At 41.7% G+C, this 19331-nt stretch overlaps 1 protein-coding gene across 12 annotated transcripts in view; it reads right to left on the bottom strand.

The window, feature by feature from the left end:
* The window catches only part of LOC118364388 (DNA-binding protein SATB1-like), a 55844-nt gene extending 37071 nt beyond the window's left edge, over positions 1-18773 (bottom strand). For 9 of the 12 annotated variants that reach the window (XM_052489531.1, XM_052489534.1, XM_052489535.1 and 6 more), the window contains exons 1-4: positions 18536-18772; positions 3694-3938; positions 1650-1826; positions 801-927 (exon numbers count right to left, since the gene is read on the bottom strand). In XM_052489531.1, the coding sequence (XP_052345491.1) occupies positions 801-927; positions 1650-1826; positions 3694-3913 (524 nt within the window). In that variant the 5' untranslated portion in view covers positions 3914-3938; positions 18536-18772. Of the gene's footprint in view, positions 1-800; positions 928-1649; positions 1827-3693; positions 3939-5434; positions 6466-18535 lie in introns of those variants that run through there. The other 3 variants (XM_052489533.1, XM_052489539.1, XM_052489532.1) reach the window with 3 other exon arrangements.
* Between the last annotated feature and the right edge of the window lie 558 nt (positions 18774-19331).

Here is a 19331-nt window from a genome sequence, read left to right as displayed (position 1 = left end):
CCGCGTAGAGGTGAATCAGAGAATCACCAGCAACAAGAGCGACATCATTGATATATACAGAGAAAAGAGTCGGCCCGAGGATTGAACCCTGTGGCACCCCCATAGAGACTGCCAGAGGCCTGGACAACAGGCCCTCCAATTTGACACACTGAACTCTATCTGAGAAGTAGTTGGTGAACCAGGCGGGAGAGTCATTTGAGAAACCAAGGCTGTTGAGTCTGCCGATGAGAATGTGGTGAATGACAGAGTCGAAAGCCTTGGCCAGATCAATGAATACAGCTGCACAGTATTGTCTCTTATCGATGGCGGTTATGATATTGTTTAGGACCTTGAGTGTGGCTGAGGTGCACCCATGACCAGCTCAGAAACCAGATTGCATAGCGGAGAAGGTACGGTGGGATTCAAAATGGTCGGTGATCAGTTTGTTAACTTGGCTTTTGAAGACCTTAGAAAGGCAGGGTAAGATAGATATGATAGATAACGTAAATGGTGTGTACTGTTTTACAGTAGGTGCTATGAGCAAACCTGACTGCCATGCACCGTTTTTGTATGGACTGAATGTCTTTGCAGTTATGGCTACTGCAAAGTCTATGGCTATAATGCTAATTTGAGTTAGGGTGGAAGCATGGAAAGGAATGGTAGGCCTATGTGTTGGGTGTTTAACCCAAGTTTAATAGGTACGCATGCTACACTAGACTAGCATAGCTGGGTGGTGGGGTCAGGAGGGTGATGTGGTTGGGTACTTCACTGGACTTGCATTGGGTGGGTAGTTGATTGGGCAACAGGGTGTGGAGACTGACCTGTGCAGCTGAATTTTCAGCGTGACCACATGGTACACGTCCTGCAGCATGTCTGCCACGGTGGCGTCCGGCGCGTCCGTCACGTAGGACAGTGGGACCGGATTCCACTTGCCCACCTGAATGAGACCTGAAATGGAAAGAGAAACACAAACACAATCAATGGTAAATGTTATGTTTCTCAAAGTTAGACGCATACAGATAAACATTTACAAACATTGATTGATTCTGTATTTTCCTAGCAAGGCCAAATTAAGATTGACATCTCTTTTCCCAGTAAGCCCCGCCCAGGTCTGTGTGTTAGAGTTGCAGTCAGCTGCAACGGGTTCCACCTTCACTCCCACTGAGTGTTCTAGCTAGAGGTTTACAGAGCAGAGAGGCCCTGAGAACTCCTGAGAGACATGTAGTTGCATCCCCTGCCTGGGATCAATGTCAGCCTACGTTACTGAGCCTTCAGATCAGCTGGGAAACTATCAGAGGCCTGAACAGCTAAGGCGGTTGTGTGTGTGTGGGGAGCGTGGGGGAGGGGGCAGTGTGTGTGTGTGTGTGTGTGTGTGTGTGTGTGTGTGTGTGTGTGTGTGTGTGTGTGTGTGTGTGTGTGTGTGTGTGTGTGTGTGTGTGTGTGTGTGTGTGTGTGTGTGTGGAAGGGGGGGAGTGTATGTGGGGTAAGCTGTGGGAGAAGCCAAATCATAGCAAGGCCAGTTCTATAGTTCGTGGAGCGGTCCTGTGTGTGTGCGGGTGTGTGTGCTTGCATGCCTGAGTTTGTATGTGTGTGTGTGTGTGTATGTGCGTGCATGTGTGTATGTGTGTGTGAGCGGGTCATCAATAGAGTGGGGCTTGTGCCAGTCCTACCTTTCGCCTGTGCCGCCGAGCTGTGCGAGTAGCCCAGTGACAGAAGGGCCATCTCGATGAGCTGGTTGAACAGCATGTCTTTCCTGACCAGCACAAACTCGGCGTGCTCCTCCTTGCTGTCAAACTCGATGGGGCTCTCGTAATGCTCCACCACGCAGAACACAGGGAGCATGTTGCCTGGAGAGACACAGACAACACAGCGAGGGCTCAGACATGACAAATGGTGACCTTCAATGGGGGGATTAATATTACATTTAGACACAACTGATACAGTCATACTACCTCTATTCATGAATGAATGAATGCCAGTGCCATTCGTATTATCAGTGACTGCACAATGATAAATATTGCATTGTTTTTTATTAGAATTTCCATATTAGCCTTATTCACATTGATAGAACTAGTTGTGGTAGCGGTAGTAGATGTGCTGGTACTGTGATTTTAGTTATTCAATCATGATCAGTGACATCATGATTAAAGTAATGATTTCAATGTTCTTAGCCATTATTAATGACATCATTATTCAATTTGAACTGAAGTCTAAATAAATTGAATGCTGTTCAGATGAATCTTGGCCTATCTCAGCTTTCAACCACTTTTGGCTGAGATCTGTTGATTCATTGTCAAGGAGCTCAGATCACATTAGACTGCTTCTGCCTCTGCTGTCAACCCCATATCACCTTCCCATGATGCACCACTCCAAATCCCAACACTCTGGTGCGCCCTGAGGTTTACTAGTCTGTGTAAACATTGCACTGCTATTAGGTAGAAAACGAGGAATCCTTGTCCCAAAGACATTGAGTGTTCGGGGTGCACTGTGCAAATTTTACATTATACCATTTGGGTTAAAAACTGCTTTTGATAATTCGGTGACTTAAGTTTCGGAGCATCATAACTTTTTTGGTAAAAATGTTCCTCTATAGCCTTCAGTGGTGATGATATGCCACACATTATTCATGGGGTTTGAGCAGTTGCAATGAACCATATTTCTAATGGCCGGCATCCTGAAGATGCAAACATCTCTGACAAACAATCAATAAACAGGGTAATCACCAGCAGGTGCCAAGGAATGTGCTGAAATGCTGCTTCTCTCCCTGATTTTAATAGATAGAGATCTAACAATAAAGACTGCTGTGTAGGTTCATTTGGGGATCAATACAGCCTTTGTTTTCATGGAGCGGAGAAAAGCCCATGGTAAATATTATTCAGCTCAAACAATGCCCACTGTGGCCATGCAAAACTTCAGCAACAGACGCTTCTATAAATTTCACAATTTCCTCTTGAAAAAGGCAAAAAATATACTGGAACCTTCTGAAAAACGGGAGGGCAGAATGATGCAGGGCTTTCTCAGGTGGTGTTTTGTGACAACTGAGAGAGGAACCAACTGAGAGCAACAGCGCATCAAGGTACTCAACGCAACATTCTATGCTTCCAAAGTCCCCAAAAAACACAACCGAACAAACAGTCGAGACATAACGGCCAACCGCTAATAAACTCATGAAAATCTGCAGGTCTGAATGCTAATATCTTGCCACAAAAATTCATAAAATAGTAACATTATTCATGTGATGACCAGGCCAGTAGTTATATAAAAAAGCTATGTCATCATCTCGAAATGAAGGCCCCTTAAGCGGCAAATGACATTCTCTTCAATAAACAACAGGAGAGAAACAGTGACGCAGCGTTATGCAGAATAACACAGTAATAATTCTTAAACGGCCTTGGTATAAAAAATAGGTCTTTGTAGATAGGCCTAAGTGTGGGTGTGTGCACTAAGATGACTAAGGGAAATTTAAATCGGTTTGCGCAGGAAGATGGAAACAAAACCATGACAACATGACACTTGTGAACCATGAAAACATGGCAATTGTAAACACAGACAGCACACACACACTTACGACATTCCACCTCTCTCCCATCTTGCCAAACACACACAGGCCAAAATTTGGGCCTACTTGGACCGAGGGCCCCTTTGAAGTGTCTGAGGGTTTATATTATGCTATCTCACACACAAACACACACCACCCTGACCAGTGTCACTCACCCCTCTTGTGGCAGTTCTTGAGGAGGTGTCCCGAGGGTTTGTAGGGTACCCCGGCCAGCTTGGCCCCCGTGCTGCCCAGGCGGGCCCTGCCCACGGGGCTGCCGTTCTGTTCCAGCCGGGCCAGCTTGGCTGGGGGGGCCTTGGAGTCGCGGTCGCCCATGCTGTTGACCAGGTCACAGTTCTCCTTTCCCAAGCACGCCTCGCTGAGATGGTCCATCATTCTCAGCACCTCTGCTCACTATCACCTGGGAGGAGATAAGACAGGGACAGTCTAGGTGTTCAGTAGCTGGGAGAACATTAGGGGGTTTCATGGACATGTAAGGCCTTCACACAGTAAGCACATCATATTCAATTGCATGATATGAAGTATGCCAAATAATATTTTTAGGGTTGATTGTTTTGACATTGAAAATGAGACAACAAAGAGGGTGATAACTTGTCAACATGAACATCTATCTGTGGGAAAAAGCACATAACAAAAACACAACAGTTACAACAATAACTGCCAATTCTGTGCTTTCATTACTTGGCACTCACAATGTTTCGTGCCATCGTAATGTTCCCATTTTTCAGAGCATGTATTATTTATGTCTGTCCCACTACGGATTCCCATATGGTGGGCAAACAAGACCATTTTTTTGCAAACACATTAATTTGCAGAGAGATTCCACTTCGATGATTACTGCAGTTCCCAGCACAAGCCCACAAGCCCACAAGCCTTGCAACAGTGAAGTGAAGGCTGAGAGAGTAGAGCTAGCATATTCATCTTGAATCACTTTCAGCACTCCAAAAAAACAAAAAATTACCAGACAGGCTTTTGGGAAAAAAGCATAAAAAGGCAAAAGACCCACAAGTGGAATCACATGTGCCTAAACAGGACATGCTAGAAGGAAGAAGAATTGTGCGGGATGTCTCTTTAAATTGCTCTTTCAATTTCAGAGAAGACATTACAAAATGTGAGGTAACACTGAATGAAAGCAGTACCATTGAAAAGATGCTGACTTTTTATACCTTTGAGCCTATCAGAAATTAAAAGTGCAATCAGAAAAAATAATGGATAAAGCAAAGCCTGACATGCCAGTTGCATTTGATAAGTGTAAACACATTTTTATTTATTTAACTAGGCAAGTCAGTTAAGAACAAATTCTTAATTCCAATGACAGCCTACCAGGGAACAGTTCGGGGCAAAACGCCAGATTTTTACCTTGTCAGCTCAGGGATTCGATCGAGCAACCTTTCGGTTACTGGCCCAACACTCTAACCACTGCCGCCCACATACACAGCCACTAACTGCAGGAAGCACACAATCAACACCTTGACAGGCTCTCCACAACTGAATGACATGGTTAAACACCCAATACACACCATTTTCTGTAGCAACATTTGAATAATTATCTGTTAATGGTGTTTCATTCTTTTTGGTAAAAAATAAGGCTAAATTCAGATGGGTTATTATACAGTGTTTACATTGTGCAATAGAATTGTTTAAAAAAAATATTTAAACAAAAACTGAACAGGTCAAAATAATGTATCCCCACCTTCCCACCAGCACACAAATGATCATGAACTATCTCATTCATGATATGCAATGAAGCAACTAATTATTTAAATTAGGGGAGGGGGGGCAACAGAATCCGGCCCCGGATATGGTGGTAGTCCAGGGCAGGATTTCTGAATGACCTTTAAAAAAGACAAGCAAGAGTGCAAAACACAAGTTAAGTTACATTTAGGACAAACCAACCTGAAACTCAGCACGTCAAAACTCGAAAGCATATAATGCAGTCTTGGTGAACGATGCCTTCTTCAAGTTTTGTCAAGGGAAAGACAACTTCAATGTCTGATGCTTTCTAGTTTTAAATGATAGGTCCTCTACAGAAATGTGTTCTTCTTTTGAGTGATGAAAGGTTGATATACAAAAGAGCAACCCAAATCTATATAAAAGAAGACGTCGAGACAGACTTGGATACGATAACATTGGTAAGGAATTAAGTATGTACAGTATAGCCTAAATAAATCGAATTATTTGCTCACTGGAAAAATAGTCATTCTTACGTTTTATTAGAAGTAGCGGAGGAAAATAACACCTGATACAATAAACTGGCTAACTGTCTCGGGCATAGTCCATCGGTTACAAGTGCAACGAGTTAAAACAACGTATCCACCACGATTATCAGTCAGTCGTTCGTGAATAGAACATCGTATAGTGAGTGGTAAGCGGTGCTGAAATCTGTTATTTCTACCAGTCGCGAACAATCCTGATGTATAAACGCATACAAAAATAACGTGTATTAAATAAATTCGGCTTCTCTAGAAAAAAAAAATTCGACAATGATCTGCTATCTCATGTAGAGACGATGGCGCAACGATATGCACACCCATGTTAAAAAGTGCGATTTACTTTCCAATGTCGAGTTAAGGCTTGCTATGGATGCATAACAGCTGCTTGCGATATGTGTTCTTTCTGCTGGTTTGATTAACGTCCGGACGGGAGCTCTTCTTTCTTTCTCGCTTTCCCCCTCTGTGTCCCCATTAAATTATGAGTTGTATTGACTCATCACTCCCCTTGCTGGTGCTGCCTGTGCTTTCCCTTTCTCCTCCTCATTTCAAAAGAAAATACCCCCAAAACAAGACGATTTAACCCGCATGTCGAGTGTTGAAGGCAGCCACCCGCGACAGCCGATGTCCTGGCGGAGTGGAGAACCTAAAATAAAGTAAAAAGTGGAAAGAAAACAGAGGATGGTGCGATTTCCGGCTGTGCGCGCAGGAATTTTTAATCAGCTTGATTAGAGTGAGGCGGTTCTGCATTTATTACTGAATAACACACATGCACACACACAGAGGCGCGCATAGGCTATACATATTCGAGATGCTATGTGAATGGACATTATATAGGCTACAGGAGGAACATGTGTGAAATTGTTAAAATAGGCCGATATAAACCGCGCATCACTGAAATGCTATCTGAGAGAGCACAATAGCTTAACTCCCATGCCATTTTGCCTATTGATCTACGTCAGTCCTGAGTAGCCTACTCGACCCGTAAGCTATTCTTATTGTACAAACAAATACAGAAACAAACCAACAAAACTGTTATACCGAATTATAATAGGCTGTTTGTTTATTACATGGTTACTATTATTTTCCTGAACTTTTCCCATAATAAGATTAATAATAGTCTACAATAATAATGCCGGGCTCCAATATTATGATTATTGAAGACAGATCAAATCTGTTAGGTGTGAACAAAAGCCTGATGACTGTGTTTGCCTATCACTTAGAGGTGCCTCACTGGCTGAATATGTCTTATTGCTACAGCACACATCATAGAAGTAGAGAGTGGTTGGCAAAAGCTGTTCTGGTGCCTTTCTAAAATAGGTTTTGTACACAGTGCATTCATTGCACACATGCTACGAGCAGCCCTACACACGGGTGACAACGCAATAGAGAGCATAGCCAAACCTCTACTACTAAAAAGATTGGATTACGGTACTGACTTTCCCTGACCACAAATATGGCACTGTCCGAACCTCGTACAGGAGAGAGGGGGGACTGGGAGAGAGTGAGTGTGACCTTCCCAAGACCCTAGAGGCGCACCTCAAGGACATCACTGTCAAGGCAAGTGCCTTACAACCTCTGTTATAGACAAAGTATTGTCTATAACTGAAAGCAATGTTGCTGTCTATTACTATATACATCACAATACAATTATTCTCAAATGGGAATGTGCACAGCACAGCGATGCTATAAAACATATGTTTGCACAAACAACGTAGAGAGAACATCAATTGTCACACAGAATCAAAGAATGCAAATCATTAAAGTTATCCTGCATACCCTGAGATAAAACACTATTCTACACGAAAATATTGTCAGCAGGGGACTATAAACAAAAACATATGTGGGTGTAAATACTTACAGAGACAGACCAAGATATTAGGTACAGTATATCAGGCATGTTGTCAACACAACATGAAAACAAGGCAGTCCAAATTCATAAAAAAAGCTAAAAAGGAAACCAACCAAAACAGGACGCATTAATACCTGGCAAACCATAAACACAAACTCTATATGTGCAGTGATTGCCTACCTCTTTGGTCAAACACAGGAAATGCTGCATATAGAAAAAAAAGTTGCATATATTGTAGTATTTAATCATAAACCATGGTAAGGCCTATAGCTCCCAGAAATGTTAAACCAAATCATAAATCTCTTCCCACACAACAACAAAAAAACGGTTGTTTTGTCAATAACGCATAGAGGCGAGCAGAAGGAAATATGTGAGGGGAAAAGATTTGTGATAAAAAGTCCAACTCTTCAAAAGAGGGTTTCTCTTAAATTCCTGAGAGATGGTTCCTAGAGATGAGACATATTGAGCTCAGGGAAACTCTTAGTTCATACATGTTTAAGGAGTTTTAAGCCAAGAGGGTAATACTTTATGGTGTTCAAGCTTTATAAGGATTGACCCAGCAGATGACCTCTTTATCATATAAAAATGTAAGTGTTTTATGTTTTTTGATAGAAAGAGCACCTGAGTCACTGTATTCCCAATGATTGCATTGCTGAAAAACGTTTGAGCCAGAAGTAAACAGAGCAAGGTAAGATTCAGTGGTATCAAGTTGAGGTGGAACACAGTCTTGAGTAAACAACAACACCTAGCTCAATGTCAGTCACTTTCAAAGCAGTGAGTCTGTGCTGCCGGTAAGTGATGCTGTCCTATGTCTGTGGCCTGTTACCGGAAACCCATACTGTATGCTCCAATGTTAAAACCTTACTGAGGTTCAAACTAGTCAGGTGTATGTCACAATTCAATAAACTTAGTAGCCTATCTATAAAATGTTGGGTTGTACAGAGATGTAAAAACGGTCTAAACTGACAAATTCGTACTGCATTCATCAACAGAGTACTGCAGTATTACTTTGTTTTAATCAAGTAAGGTGCATGATAATAGAGATGAAAAGGACAACACAATATTCTGGGGCTATTACTATGTTATTACAGTGTTACTGCTGGTGATGTAGTAAAATGTACAAGAACAACTATCAATGTTTTTGGGTCAAATCCATTGCTCATTTCACATGATATCACCTGTAATAGCAGGGTCAAGGTTTTATTTAACACATTGGGAATATTCAAAGCCAAATAAATACATTTTTTTTTAAATCAAAATGGTTTTTGAGAGACTACACATGACGCTTGCTGTACATTTGGTTGGGTGTACATTTTCATATCTGTCAGAGTGGGCATGGACATAGAAATAACAGCGAATGCGAGCTGTAGTCGGGCAAATTGTTATCTGCCGTGACGCAAGCAGCCGCTGTCATTTCCACTGTGATTGTGGGAGACCATCAGAGAGCATTGATAACCCTGCCAGCCAGGTTCTGGCACTGCCAACAGGTGCTGCCACTGCCAGCGACGTTGGCACAAACATGGCTGTGAAAACCCTCTGACATCCAGAAGGGCACAGATTTGCACTGACTGCACCACTGAATCAACAGTACTGATTATCAATTAACATATAGGTTTTTGTATCAGAGAGAGAAAAAAAAAGTTTTCACACTGAAAAGGCCTCTATCAATACCAGCTGATTACAAACACACTATTGTGATAGATTTACCAGGGCCAAGGCATATGTGTTATTACATGTTTGTAAGAGATGGGTGATGTTATAGCTGAGCTCCTTAGTATGAAGCAGAGGTTTGGCATGCACATCTTCAATAAAATAAACAATGTAGACATAATGGATGTCTTTAAAGATGTATCTCTGTTAAATAGTGTAATACTTGAGCCATATGATTTAGTTACAATACAAAGCTTGTATCAAGATTCATAGACATAAACAGTAGGAAAATCACATGCACGTGGCCTTTATAAGTAAGATAAGAAGTCGAAAATGGCAATCATAAATCGATTTCACTATCATTTTACAACACCTACTCGTGATCCCTTCTATTGCGCTGTCCCCTTTGCCATCTTTTGCACCACCATAATATATAATCTTACAAATATTATTGCCATATTGTAGCCCCTTCTTTGACCCTCACTATACCATCACATAGAACAATCATGAAGCCCCTTGTTAAATAATGGAGAGAAAATAAGTATGAGATCAGTTTTAACAACCAGTTTATAATCTACTCTTTAACATGTTAAGATCCTGCGAAAGAAAGTGGCATGAGCGAACGCTGCAATGTTGGCTTAGCGTCTCGGACGACGTGGCTTCTTTGTTGTCCCAGACGCCGAACGCGTCATCACATACAGTATGTAGGTGTTGTGATATCGTCATGCTCACTACTTTAATGGGCATTAATACGATTATTTGGATTATCTAATACAAATGAGTCTGTCTGCGTCTTAGCCGTGTGTGAATATTAACAGCATGGGGTAATGCTGTCAGTGCAGACCTCAGTTTGCTGTGTAGGATCTGGGATATATGAAAGCACACAAAATAAGAAGGCACTAATAAGCCAATGAGGTATTCAATAATCTGTGTATTATTAATATTGGTGTGCTGATGTCAAAACATTATTATAGTACATGCACAAATTCCCTCTCCACTAATGACATATTGTTTATACAGTAGTAGGTATTTGCAAGTGTGTTTGCATTGAGAGTGTGTAGACAGCAAACCAATTACCAAAGTCACATGAAAACTTGAAGAGGACAGTGTCCGGTGCAAATTGTTTTAGTTGAAGGGACATTTCCAGCAGTGTTGCATGGTGTGCCACATATACAAATAAACTATTACTAAAAAGACATCAGTGAGAAACTGAGATATCCTTTTAGTACTCAGTCGTTAAGCAGTGAACCTGAATATGAGATAGATATCCCATATCAGCAATGGATAGTGTTCTTTAAACTGAACGAATTGTAGGCTCTCTATTTGGCCCTTATAGTCAGTATGGTTTTTAATTAAAAGTGAAAGAAAGTAAATCATTTTTTAAAAATTCTGATTTGGCAGTGTTGTGTCGTCATCGGAGAAAGAGAGTGTGATTCAAATGAACATCTTAAAGTTTCCTAAGTGCTTAATTCTTTTATAATCACATGAATGTCCAAAGTAGAACCGGACGATGTCCCCGCCCACTTACTGGAAGACCTTTTCACTTTCCTCTGAACAGGCCTCACAGTATGCGTCAAGTCGTAGACGCCAGCATCAAAGAGTAACAGAAATGAGACGGTGACGATTTTGAGAAGCCGCATGCTCTTACAAAATATACTATTTGCCTCACAGAACGGAACTCTGACGCCCACCACTAGTACGATGTGTGGTGTGCACTGTACAACTCCCCCCACACACGGAAACACAGGTTTCTCGGTATCCGAGATTGAGCTGGTCTCAGCTCTGTGTCTGTCTGGGCCAATATGCATCATAAGGTCAAGATCGCTGTCCCAAGCCGCAGCAGCCGTAGCGACAGTGGTGCCACGACGACGACCGGGCCAAGATTAACACAGGGCCAAAGCTGGCCTCATTTTAATCTGCCCACAGGAATCTTTATTAATGATTCAAAACAAATGATTGTTTCCCCGAGGCTTGTGAGAGGACCCTGTATCGGCTTGTTTATCCCCCTTCGCTTTTATCGAATTATAAAACAAATTAGTCATAGAACAATTAACTAGCATCAGTTTCAGGGCCTTGGAAATTACTTTTCTGTCACTGGTTGCAGGGCCAGTGCTCATCACATGACTGAATAATTTGAACTCTAATTTCTGCCTCGTGGATTGCAACATATCAACAATTAATAGCTAGAGAGACAGGGTTGTGTGTTTCGGGAAGCGACACTGAAGATGGCTTTGTCCACACTTTGATGTTAAGCTACACAGTGAAGAGGGAGGCTAAAGATGGTGCAAAGGATGCCATATACTCTGCTGTGGGGGATACTTGAAAGGACAAAACTATGGTTGGTGCAGGAGAACTCTTAAGAGTGTTAAGTGAATGTGGGCAGGTGAAACAAATGTTTACTACGCCCAGTACACAGAAAGGCTGCTGAGCCAACCATTCCATAGGCCTGGGTGGGGGCATTGGATAAGGAGTGCCAACATGTCAATGCAGTTGTATCTACATATTTTCCTCTGCACATTTAATCTGCAGTCAAAGGATGCATCATCCACCACTGTACAAAACATTTGACAAGGGAATGGTTGAGGTTGTGTTTGTGTGTACAAGAGAATACAGTATCGGTTGAATTTGTTTCATCGGAGTATGTGGGTGGGTATTAACAACCTGATCTTAGCAGGATGCAAATTCCACCAAAGCACTCGGTTCCTTTTTTGTTGCATTATCTGAACAAAGGATTCAGGAAAACCTACACAGATCGGATAATGACAAGCATAAAAATAAAACACAATCAAATTTTTTCAAGAAATCAAAACACATGTTGGGCCTGAAATAAGGTGATTTGAATTATAAAAAGTTCAAGGTATCAGTCAACATGTATTTCAAATTGTGTTTGTTATTGTGCAGTGAAGCATGCAAACAATTGCTATTCAATTTTTTACAGAATTGTCATTTTGCCAAACCGTGACAGAATCGACATGACAGACTTTGGTTATTTATCTCTGTGGAAAGACAGGCTCCCCATTCAACCAAACAGTGCTGGTTGTGAGGACCAGAAACAATGCAAGCTTTTATCGTTAAGCCAAGGAATCTGGATCAACAGTATGCAAAGCATATGCCAAAATAAATTGTTTTCAACATGCTGGGGCAACATATCCCCCTTTTAAAGGAGTCTCAGATCATGGCCAAATGTGCTGTAACTCTGCAGTTGCATACAAGCACGCATCCAGGGTGGTATGTCTGCAATTGTCAGGCCTTTTTACATTTTTGACACTGAGCCCTGGAATGTGTAAACAATCCCTATTAAGACACAGACCTTTTACCAAAACTGGTTGCAGCATGTCATCAAAAAGTCTCAGATTCATTGTTACCTTTGTTCTCTATTAGCAATCATAACAGACCTATTTCAGAGGAGGTGGAATCCCCAAAGAGCCACACATCAAAAAACGAGACAGGCCTCTTATTTACTGGCGACAGTCTAATAAATGCATTTGCTGGCAGCTAAACAGGTATTTACTCTGCTCCCTACCACAGGTATAATTTCACTGTTTGCTGAGCTGTTATTTCTACACTGCTAATTATCGAGGGTGGTAAAGACGATTAATGGTTTTACCCTAGATATCAGTCTCAGCCCAGCGAGACACAACCTAACTCTAGACTCTCCAAGTACTTTGCTGTATGAATTTTAATAGCGTAGAGATCTTCGTAGGAGGTATTTTGAACAAACCCCAAACTCTTTTAGCTACACCCTAACCTGAAGCCATCGTTTAGTCGCAAATGTCTGGAGGTTCTACCATTTAACATCCACATCATTGTTTCTTCTTCTTCAAAAACAAGCTACCACTGCAAGGAGCTTGAGTGAATAATTCAGTTTCAAACGTCAGTGTTGTTGAGTGTCATTGAGACATCATTGTGTGTTTTTTGAGGAGACGTAGAAAAGAGGAAACCTCTATGATGTACTGTACTGCCTAATTCGTCTCTTAGGGTCAGGACATGAACTGAAGACGTTGTTTCCTCTCGCCCAACTATTATGTACGTTAGTATCTAATACTATGTACTTCCAACCCTACATCCCTTACCACAACTGCTGTTCAACGGCTGTGGGGACCTCATCTGAAAGAGCACTATGAGTTGCACACCCTACTCCTGTCTTCTGTACTGTATGTTAAGAGCAGCAGCCAACGTTCAGCTGAGCCTGCAATGCCTCCGCTCCCTCAGAATCTTCTGCTCCCGTATGCTAGAGCGACCTGACAAATGAAGTGGCAATTATTGGAGATGTGAGGCAAACGTGCCACCAGGATGACAAGGGTGGAGAGGGAGGTGCGTTTCTAACAGTTCTCAAACAGTCGGTTGATTTCCTGCTATTACAGAGCTGTCAATAACAAAGGCGGACACTACTTTCACTTTGGTGCCTTGACAAATATAAGCTGATTTTAACCTCAAAAACATCTATAGGCAAAGACAAACAGTTAAAAGTCTCTGTACTTCTTCTTCCTTATGGTCATTATTACATGTCAAAGGGATTTGCAAAAGGGTATGTGAACATGAAATTATGGCACAATGATAGGCTTCTTCAGAGCATCACTATTGGATCTGTGTCCTGTTAAGTATCTGGACTGTGAGCACTGTCCTTGCCATCTGACTTGTGTCGTTCCTGTCAAATAAGGTTAAGTAACAGATTTGTGTGTGTGTGTGTGTGTGTGTGTGTGTGTGTGTGTGTGTGTGTGTGTGTGTGTGTGTGTGTGTGTGTGTGTGTGTGTGTGTGTGTGTGTGTGTGTGTGTGTGTGTGTGTGTGTGTGCCACTTTCACAACGGCTAGCTAAGTGTTAAGACTGGTTTTAGTAAGCAGAAAGTGAGACTGAGAGGGCTAACAGCAGCTCTCAACGTTCAACGTTCAGTCTTTCATCTTAAGCAGGACTTACAAGAAGTGACACGGTCGCTAAAACAGGAAAAGGGATGTGACATTGTTCTGTGAAATAGTGACCAGATTAACTCCAACAGCTCCTCAAACTGTGAGAGATTTGAGAAGATACAATCACCTCTACTAAAACCATAACCTGGTTTTCTCCAGCTTGTGCCACTTTGACCTCTTAAAAAATGTATGAGCACTACTAATGGCATGACTATCAGACTCTCAGCATACAGGACTATCACACTCTCAGTATACAGGACTATCACATTCTCAGCATAAAGGACTATCACACTCTCAGTATACAGGACTATCACACTCTCAGCGCATACAGGACTATCACACTCTCAGCATACAGGACTATCACACTCTCAGCATACAGGACTATCACACTCTCAGTATACAGGACTATCACACTCTCAGCATACAGGACTATCACACTCTCAGCATACAGGACTATCACACTCTCAGCATACAGGACTATCACACTCTCAGCATACAGGACTATCACACTCTCAGCATACAGGACTATCACACTCTCAGCATACAGGACTATCACACTCTCAGTATACAGGACTATCACACTCTCAGCATACAGGACTATCATACTCTCAGCATACAGGACTATCACACTCTCAGCATACAGGACTATCACACTCTCAGTATACAGGACTATCACACTCTCAGCATACAGGACTATCACACTCTCAGCATACAGGACTATCACACTCTCAGCATACAGGACTATCATACTCTCAGTATACAGGACTATCACAATCTCAGCATACAGGACTATCACACTCTCAGCATACAGGACTATCACACTCTCAGTATACAGGACTATCACACTCTCAGCATTCAGGACTATCATACTCTCAGCATACAGGACTATCACACTCTCAGCATACAGGACTATCACACTCTCAGTATACAGGACTATCACACTCTCAGCATACAGGACTATCACACTCTCAGCATACAGGACTATCACACTCTCAGCATACAGGACTATCACACTCTCAGCATACAGGACTATCACACTCTCAGCATACAGGACTATCACACTCTCAGCATACAGGACTATCACACTCTCAGCATACAGGACTATCACACTCTCAGCATACAGGACTATCACACTCTCAGCATACAGGACTATCACACTCTCAGCATACAGGACTATCACACTCTCAGCATACAGGACTATCACACTCTCAGTATACAGGACTATCACACTCTCAGTATACAGGACTATCACACTCTCAGTATACAGGACTATCACACTCTCAGTATACAGGACTATCACACTCTCAGTATACAGGACTATCACACTCTCAGCATACAGGACTATCACACTCTCAGCATACAGGACTATCACACTCTCAGCATACAGGACTATCACACTCTCAGTATACAGGACTATCATACTCTCAGCATACAGGACTATCACACTCTCAGCATACAGGACTATCACACTCTCAGTATACAGGACTATCACACTCTCAGTATACAGGACTATCACACTCTCAGTATACAGGACTATCACACTCTCGGCATACAGGACTATCACACTCTCAGCATACAGGACTATCACACTCTCAGCATACAGGACTATCACACTCTCAGTATACAGGACTATCACACTCTCAGTATACAGGACTATCACACTCTCAGCATACAGGACTATCACACTCTCAGCATACAGGACTATCACACTCTCAGCATACAGGACTATCACACTCTCAGCATACAGGACTATCACACTCTCAGCATACAGGACTATCACACTCTCAGTATACAGGACTATCACACTCTCAGCATACAGGACTATCATACTCTCAGCATACAGGACTATCATACTCTCAGCATACAGGACTATCACACTCTCAGCATACAGGACTATCACACTCTCAGCATACAGGACTATCACACTCTCAGCATACAGGACTATCACACTCTCAGCATACAGGACTATCACACTCTCAGCATACAGGACTATCACACTCTCAGCATACAGGACTATCACACTCTCAGCATACAGGACTATCACACTCTCAGCATACAGGACTATCACACTCTCAGCATACAGGACTATCACACTCTCAGCATACAGGACTATCACACTCTCAGCATACAGGACTATCACACTCTCAGCATACAGGACTATCACACTCTCAGTATACAGGACTATCACACTCTCAGCATACAGGACTATCATACTCTCAGCATACAGGACTATCACACTCTCAGCATACAGGACTATCACACTCTCAGTATACAGGACTATCACACTCTCAGCATACAGGACTATCATACTCTCAGCATACAGGACTATCACACTCTCAGTATACAGGACTATCACACTCTCAGCATACAGGACTATCACACTCTCAGCATACAGGACTATCACACTCTCAGCATACAGGACTATCATACTCTCAGTATACAGGACTATCACACTCTCGGCATACAGGACTATCACAATCTCAGCATACAGGACTATCACACTCTCAGCATACAGGACTATCATACTCTCAGCATACAGTCAGCAGTGGAAAGAAAAATGTTTACACTCTAGATTTGTCGAATCAACTTCTTCTATAACATATTCCATAGGCTTATTAGGCTAGTTAGAAATATTAGACATACAAACTTTACCTCCTGTAAAAGAATACTTAAAACTTAACTATAAGAGTACTTAAAACGTCACTATGGTAAATGGAATTCTCCATATCATGCTGTTTTTACCTAATGTCCCTGTGGAATAATTGTTTTAATAAATGCATATTTTCCATAATGAATTATTTATTAATATTAGCTGAAATAAAGATACCATGACATTTTTCAGGGCTGAGACAATAGACAGCTTGTTTACCTATCGGTGATCAGTGAATCAGATCAGATTAATCTAAGTCAGCAGCAATGCTAGTGATTATGGCATGTCAAGAATCCAAGCCGTACTGAGATATGTGAAAGAGACTGTCTGTCGTGAACCTGAACAAAACCACAACACACCTATGCCCACACAATCTCACAATGGGACACTACAACTTCCCATAACATGCCCTTACACACACACTCATCTGGATCTTTCTAAAAACACCATATCAGCACAATTACAAAAACCTCAATGAGACAAAAAATCAAGGCCATCATTACTACTTTTAGCCAATATGCTCAGTATCAGTTGCAATACATGTTGTCAACGCAACCACTGCAAAAGGGGATATTCATTATGTTCGCAATCCACTTTATTTCTTCATTTACTATTTGAGTTCCATTAGGCTACAAGGCATTTGATTATGAAGCTATTATAAAGCAATTCTTCATGAAGTGCAGCGTTAGATATATAAGTAGTACGGTATAATAACTATGTTCTCTGACTATTAAAGATCACCTATTGTTTGAATCCTGGAAAATGTAAAATTATCTGGGGAACTATCTTAAACTATATGAATTAGTTGGAGTGTGTGAGTTCTGTCTTAAAATAAGCATAAGAGCATAAGCATACATTTGAACGATTATCGCTTGACTTCATAAAACACCCATTGGCAAATTAAACATGGGGGGGGGGGGCTATCATGGCCTGTTGGTATAGGTATAGGCTAATAGACTACTTAGCCTACTTGTTATTAACACGTGATACAAACTGTCACGTTCTGAAAGTATATCATTCATCTAACAGTATGTAAAACAACTGCCGAGACAACAAACAAAAAAACTTTTGTCAAAGACACTGTTATGGATGCCTATATACAGTTGTATAACAATAAAGGTGGCTAATGTTTTTCTATTGTGGTTATTCCAAGACATCACTCAAAACAAATACTGGTCAGGTAATACATTTTTCTAGCCAAGTTTGCAGGTAGCCTAGGCTACGTCACGGAACTGAAAAGATAAGGAAGCAGAGTCGTTGCGTTCCCTCAAGATGCGCAATATAAATGAATCGGTTTAACCTCCTTCAAGAGTGCCTATTAAGCTTGGAATATGCCGAGTTATTATTTACAACTGAACTAAACGCGACACAAAAGTATAGACATTTACATATTATAGCCTATTGTAGTATTTCCATCTATAGCCTATCATTAAATCATGCACTCAGAACGTATAGATTGTCTTCTCTAAATAGATGACATAAATGGGCCAATATTTAGATGCATTTTGGCCTTCAGTCGGTTATCGAGAAGGGTCTGAAACTGTTGGTCAACTGACCTAAATGCTTACTGTCAAAGACTACTTCCGTTCATTCAAGGATCACACCTACATTTTTTTAATTGTTGGACATTCCAATCTGTCGCTAGCTTACAAAATAGCAAATAGCAAAAATAAGCAGGTTCTGTTGAATTGAAAGAGAAAAAATGAATTCAGGAGAAAATGTAACAATACCTTCAAAGTTAGCAGTTACGGTGAAGCCTCTTGTTTTCCATCAAAAAGTTCAGAATTCTAATAGAGTCTGCTCCACCTTGACGGATCCAAAACTGCTCGGACAATTCCGGTTGAGAAAGACACACGAGCTGTCAAAACTGCACTCGCGAAGACTGCGCAAAGCTGAACTTCGGAGAGCCAGAATTGAGCGCAAATGCAAGCAACGTGTGCTGCGGGAGTGTGCTAGATTTGAGTAGCGGCATGGGAGGAGGGTTTCTTTGAAAGGGTGGCAGGTAAACGAACCGCCCCTCCCCGTTTCTGATGCTCAAATCGATGATTTGCCAGCTGTGGCGCAGCTTGTCTCGTGCCCCACTTTAGTTTTTACAACGCTCTTCTCCCGGCGCGCTCTCCAGGGTCTCCAGGGAGCTCGACTCCGGAATAGCAGATAGGAGCCGACTGCCAGGAGAGCGTTCACACTCATTCATTTTCATATCTACACGCCACATGTTTGGGTGTCAAGAAAAACGACCGATAATATAAAACATTGCGTGTTCATAAGATACATTTGTTTGAGGGTGCGTATAGCCTCTTTTTAACAATAGTGCATGGCAAAACAGATCATTATATTGTCCAAACTTTCAAATTGGTCCTGCCGGATAATATAGAACTATATAGGCTTCCTAGGCAGTGGTTTGTAGTGTTGGTATCTAACCTGGTCTCAGAGCACAACATTAAGTATCAAATCAATTACAGCACCGGATATCATAGCCTAACATTTCATCCATGGTTAACCAAACAAGCGATAAAAAATAACCAC

This window comes from Oncorhynchus keta, chromosome 31, assembly GCF_023373465.1.
Source record: "Oncorhynchus keta strain PuntledgeMale-10-30-2019 chromosome 31, Oket_V2, whole genome shotgun sequence".
NCBI lineage: Eukaryota > Metazoa > Chordata > Actinopteri > Salmoniformes > Salmonidae > Oncorhynchus > Oncorhynchus keta.
This window is presented reverse-complemented; position numbering and strand designations above follow the sequence as displayed.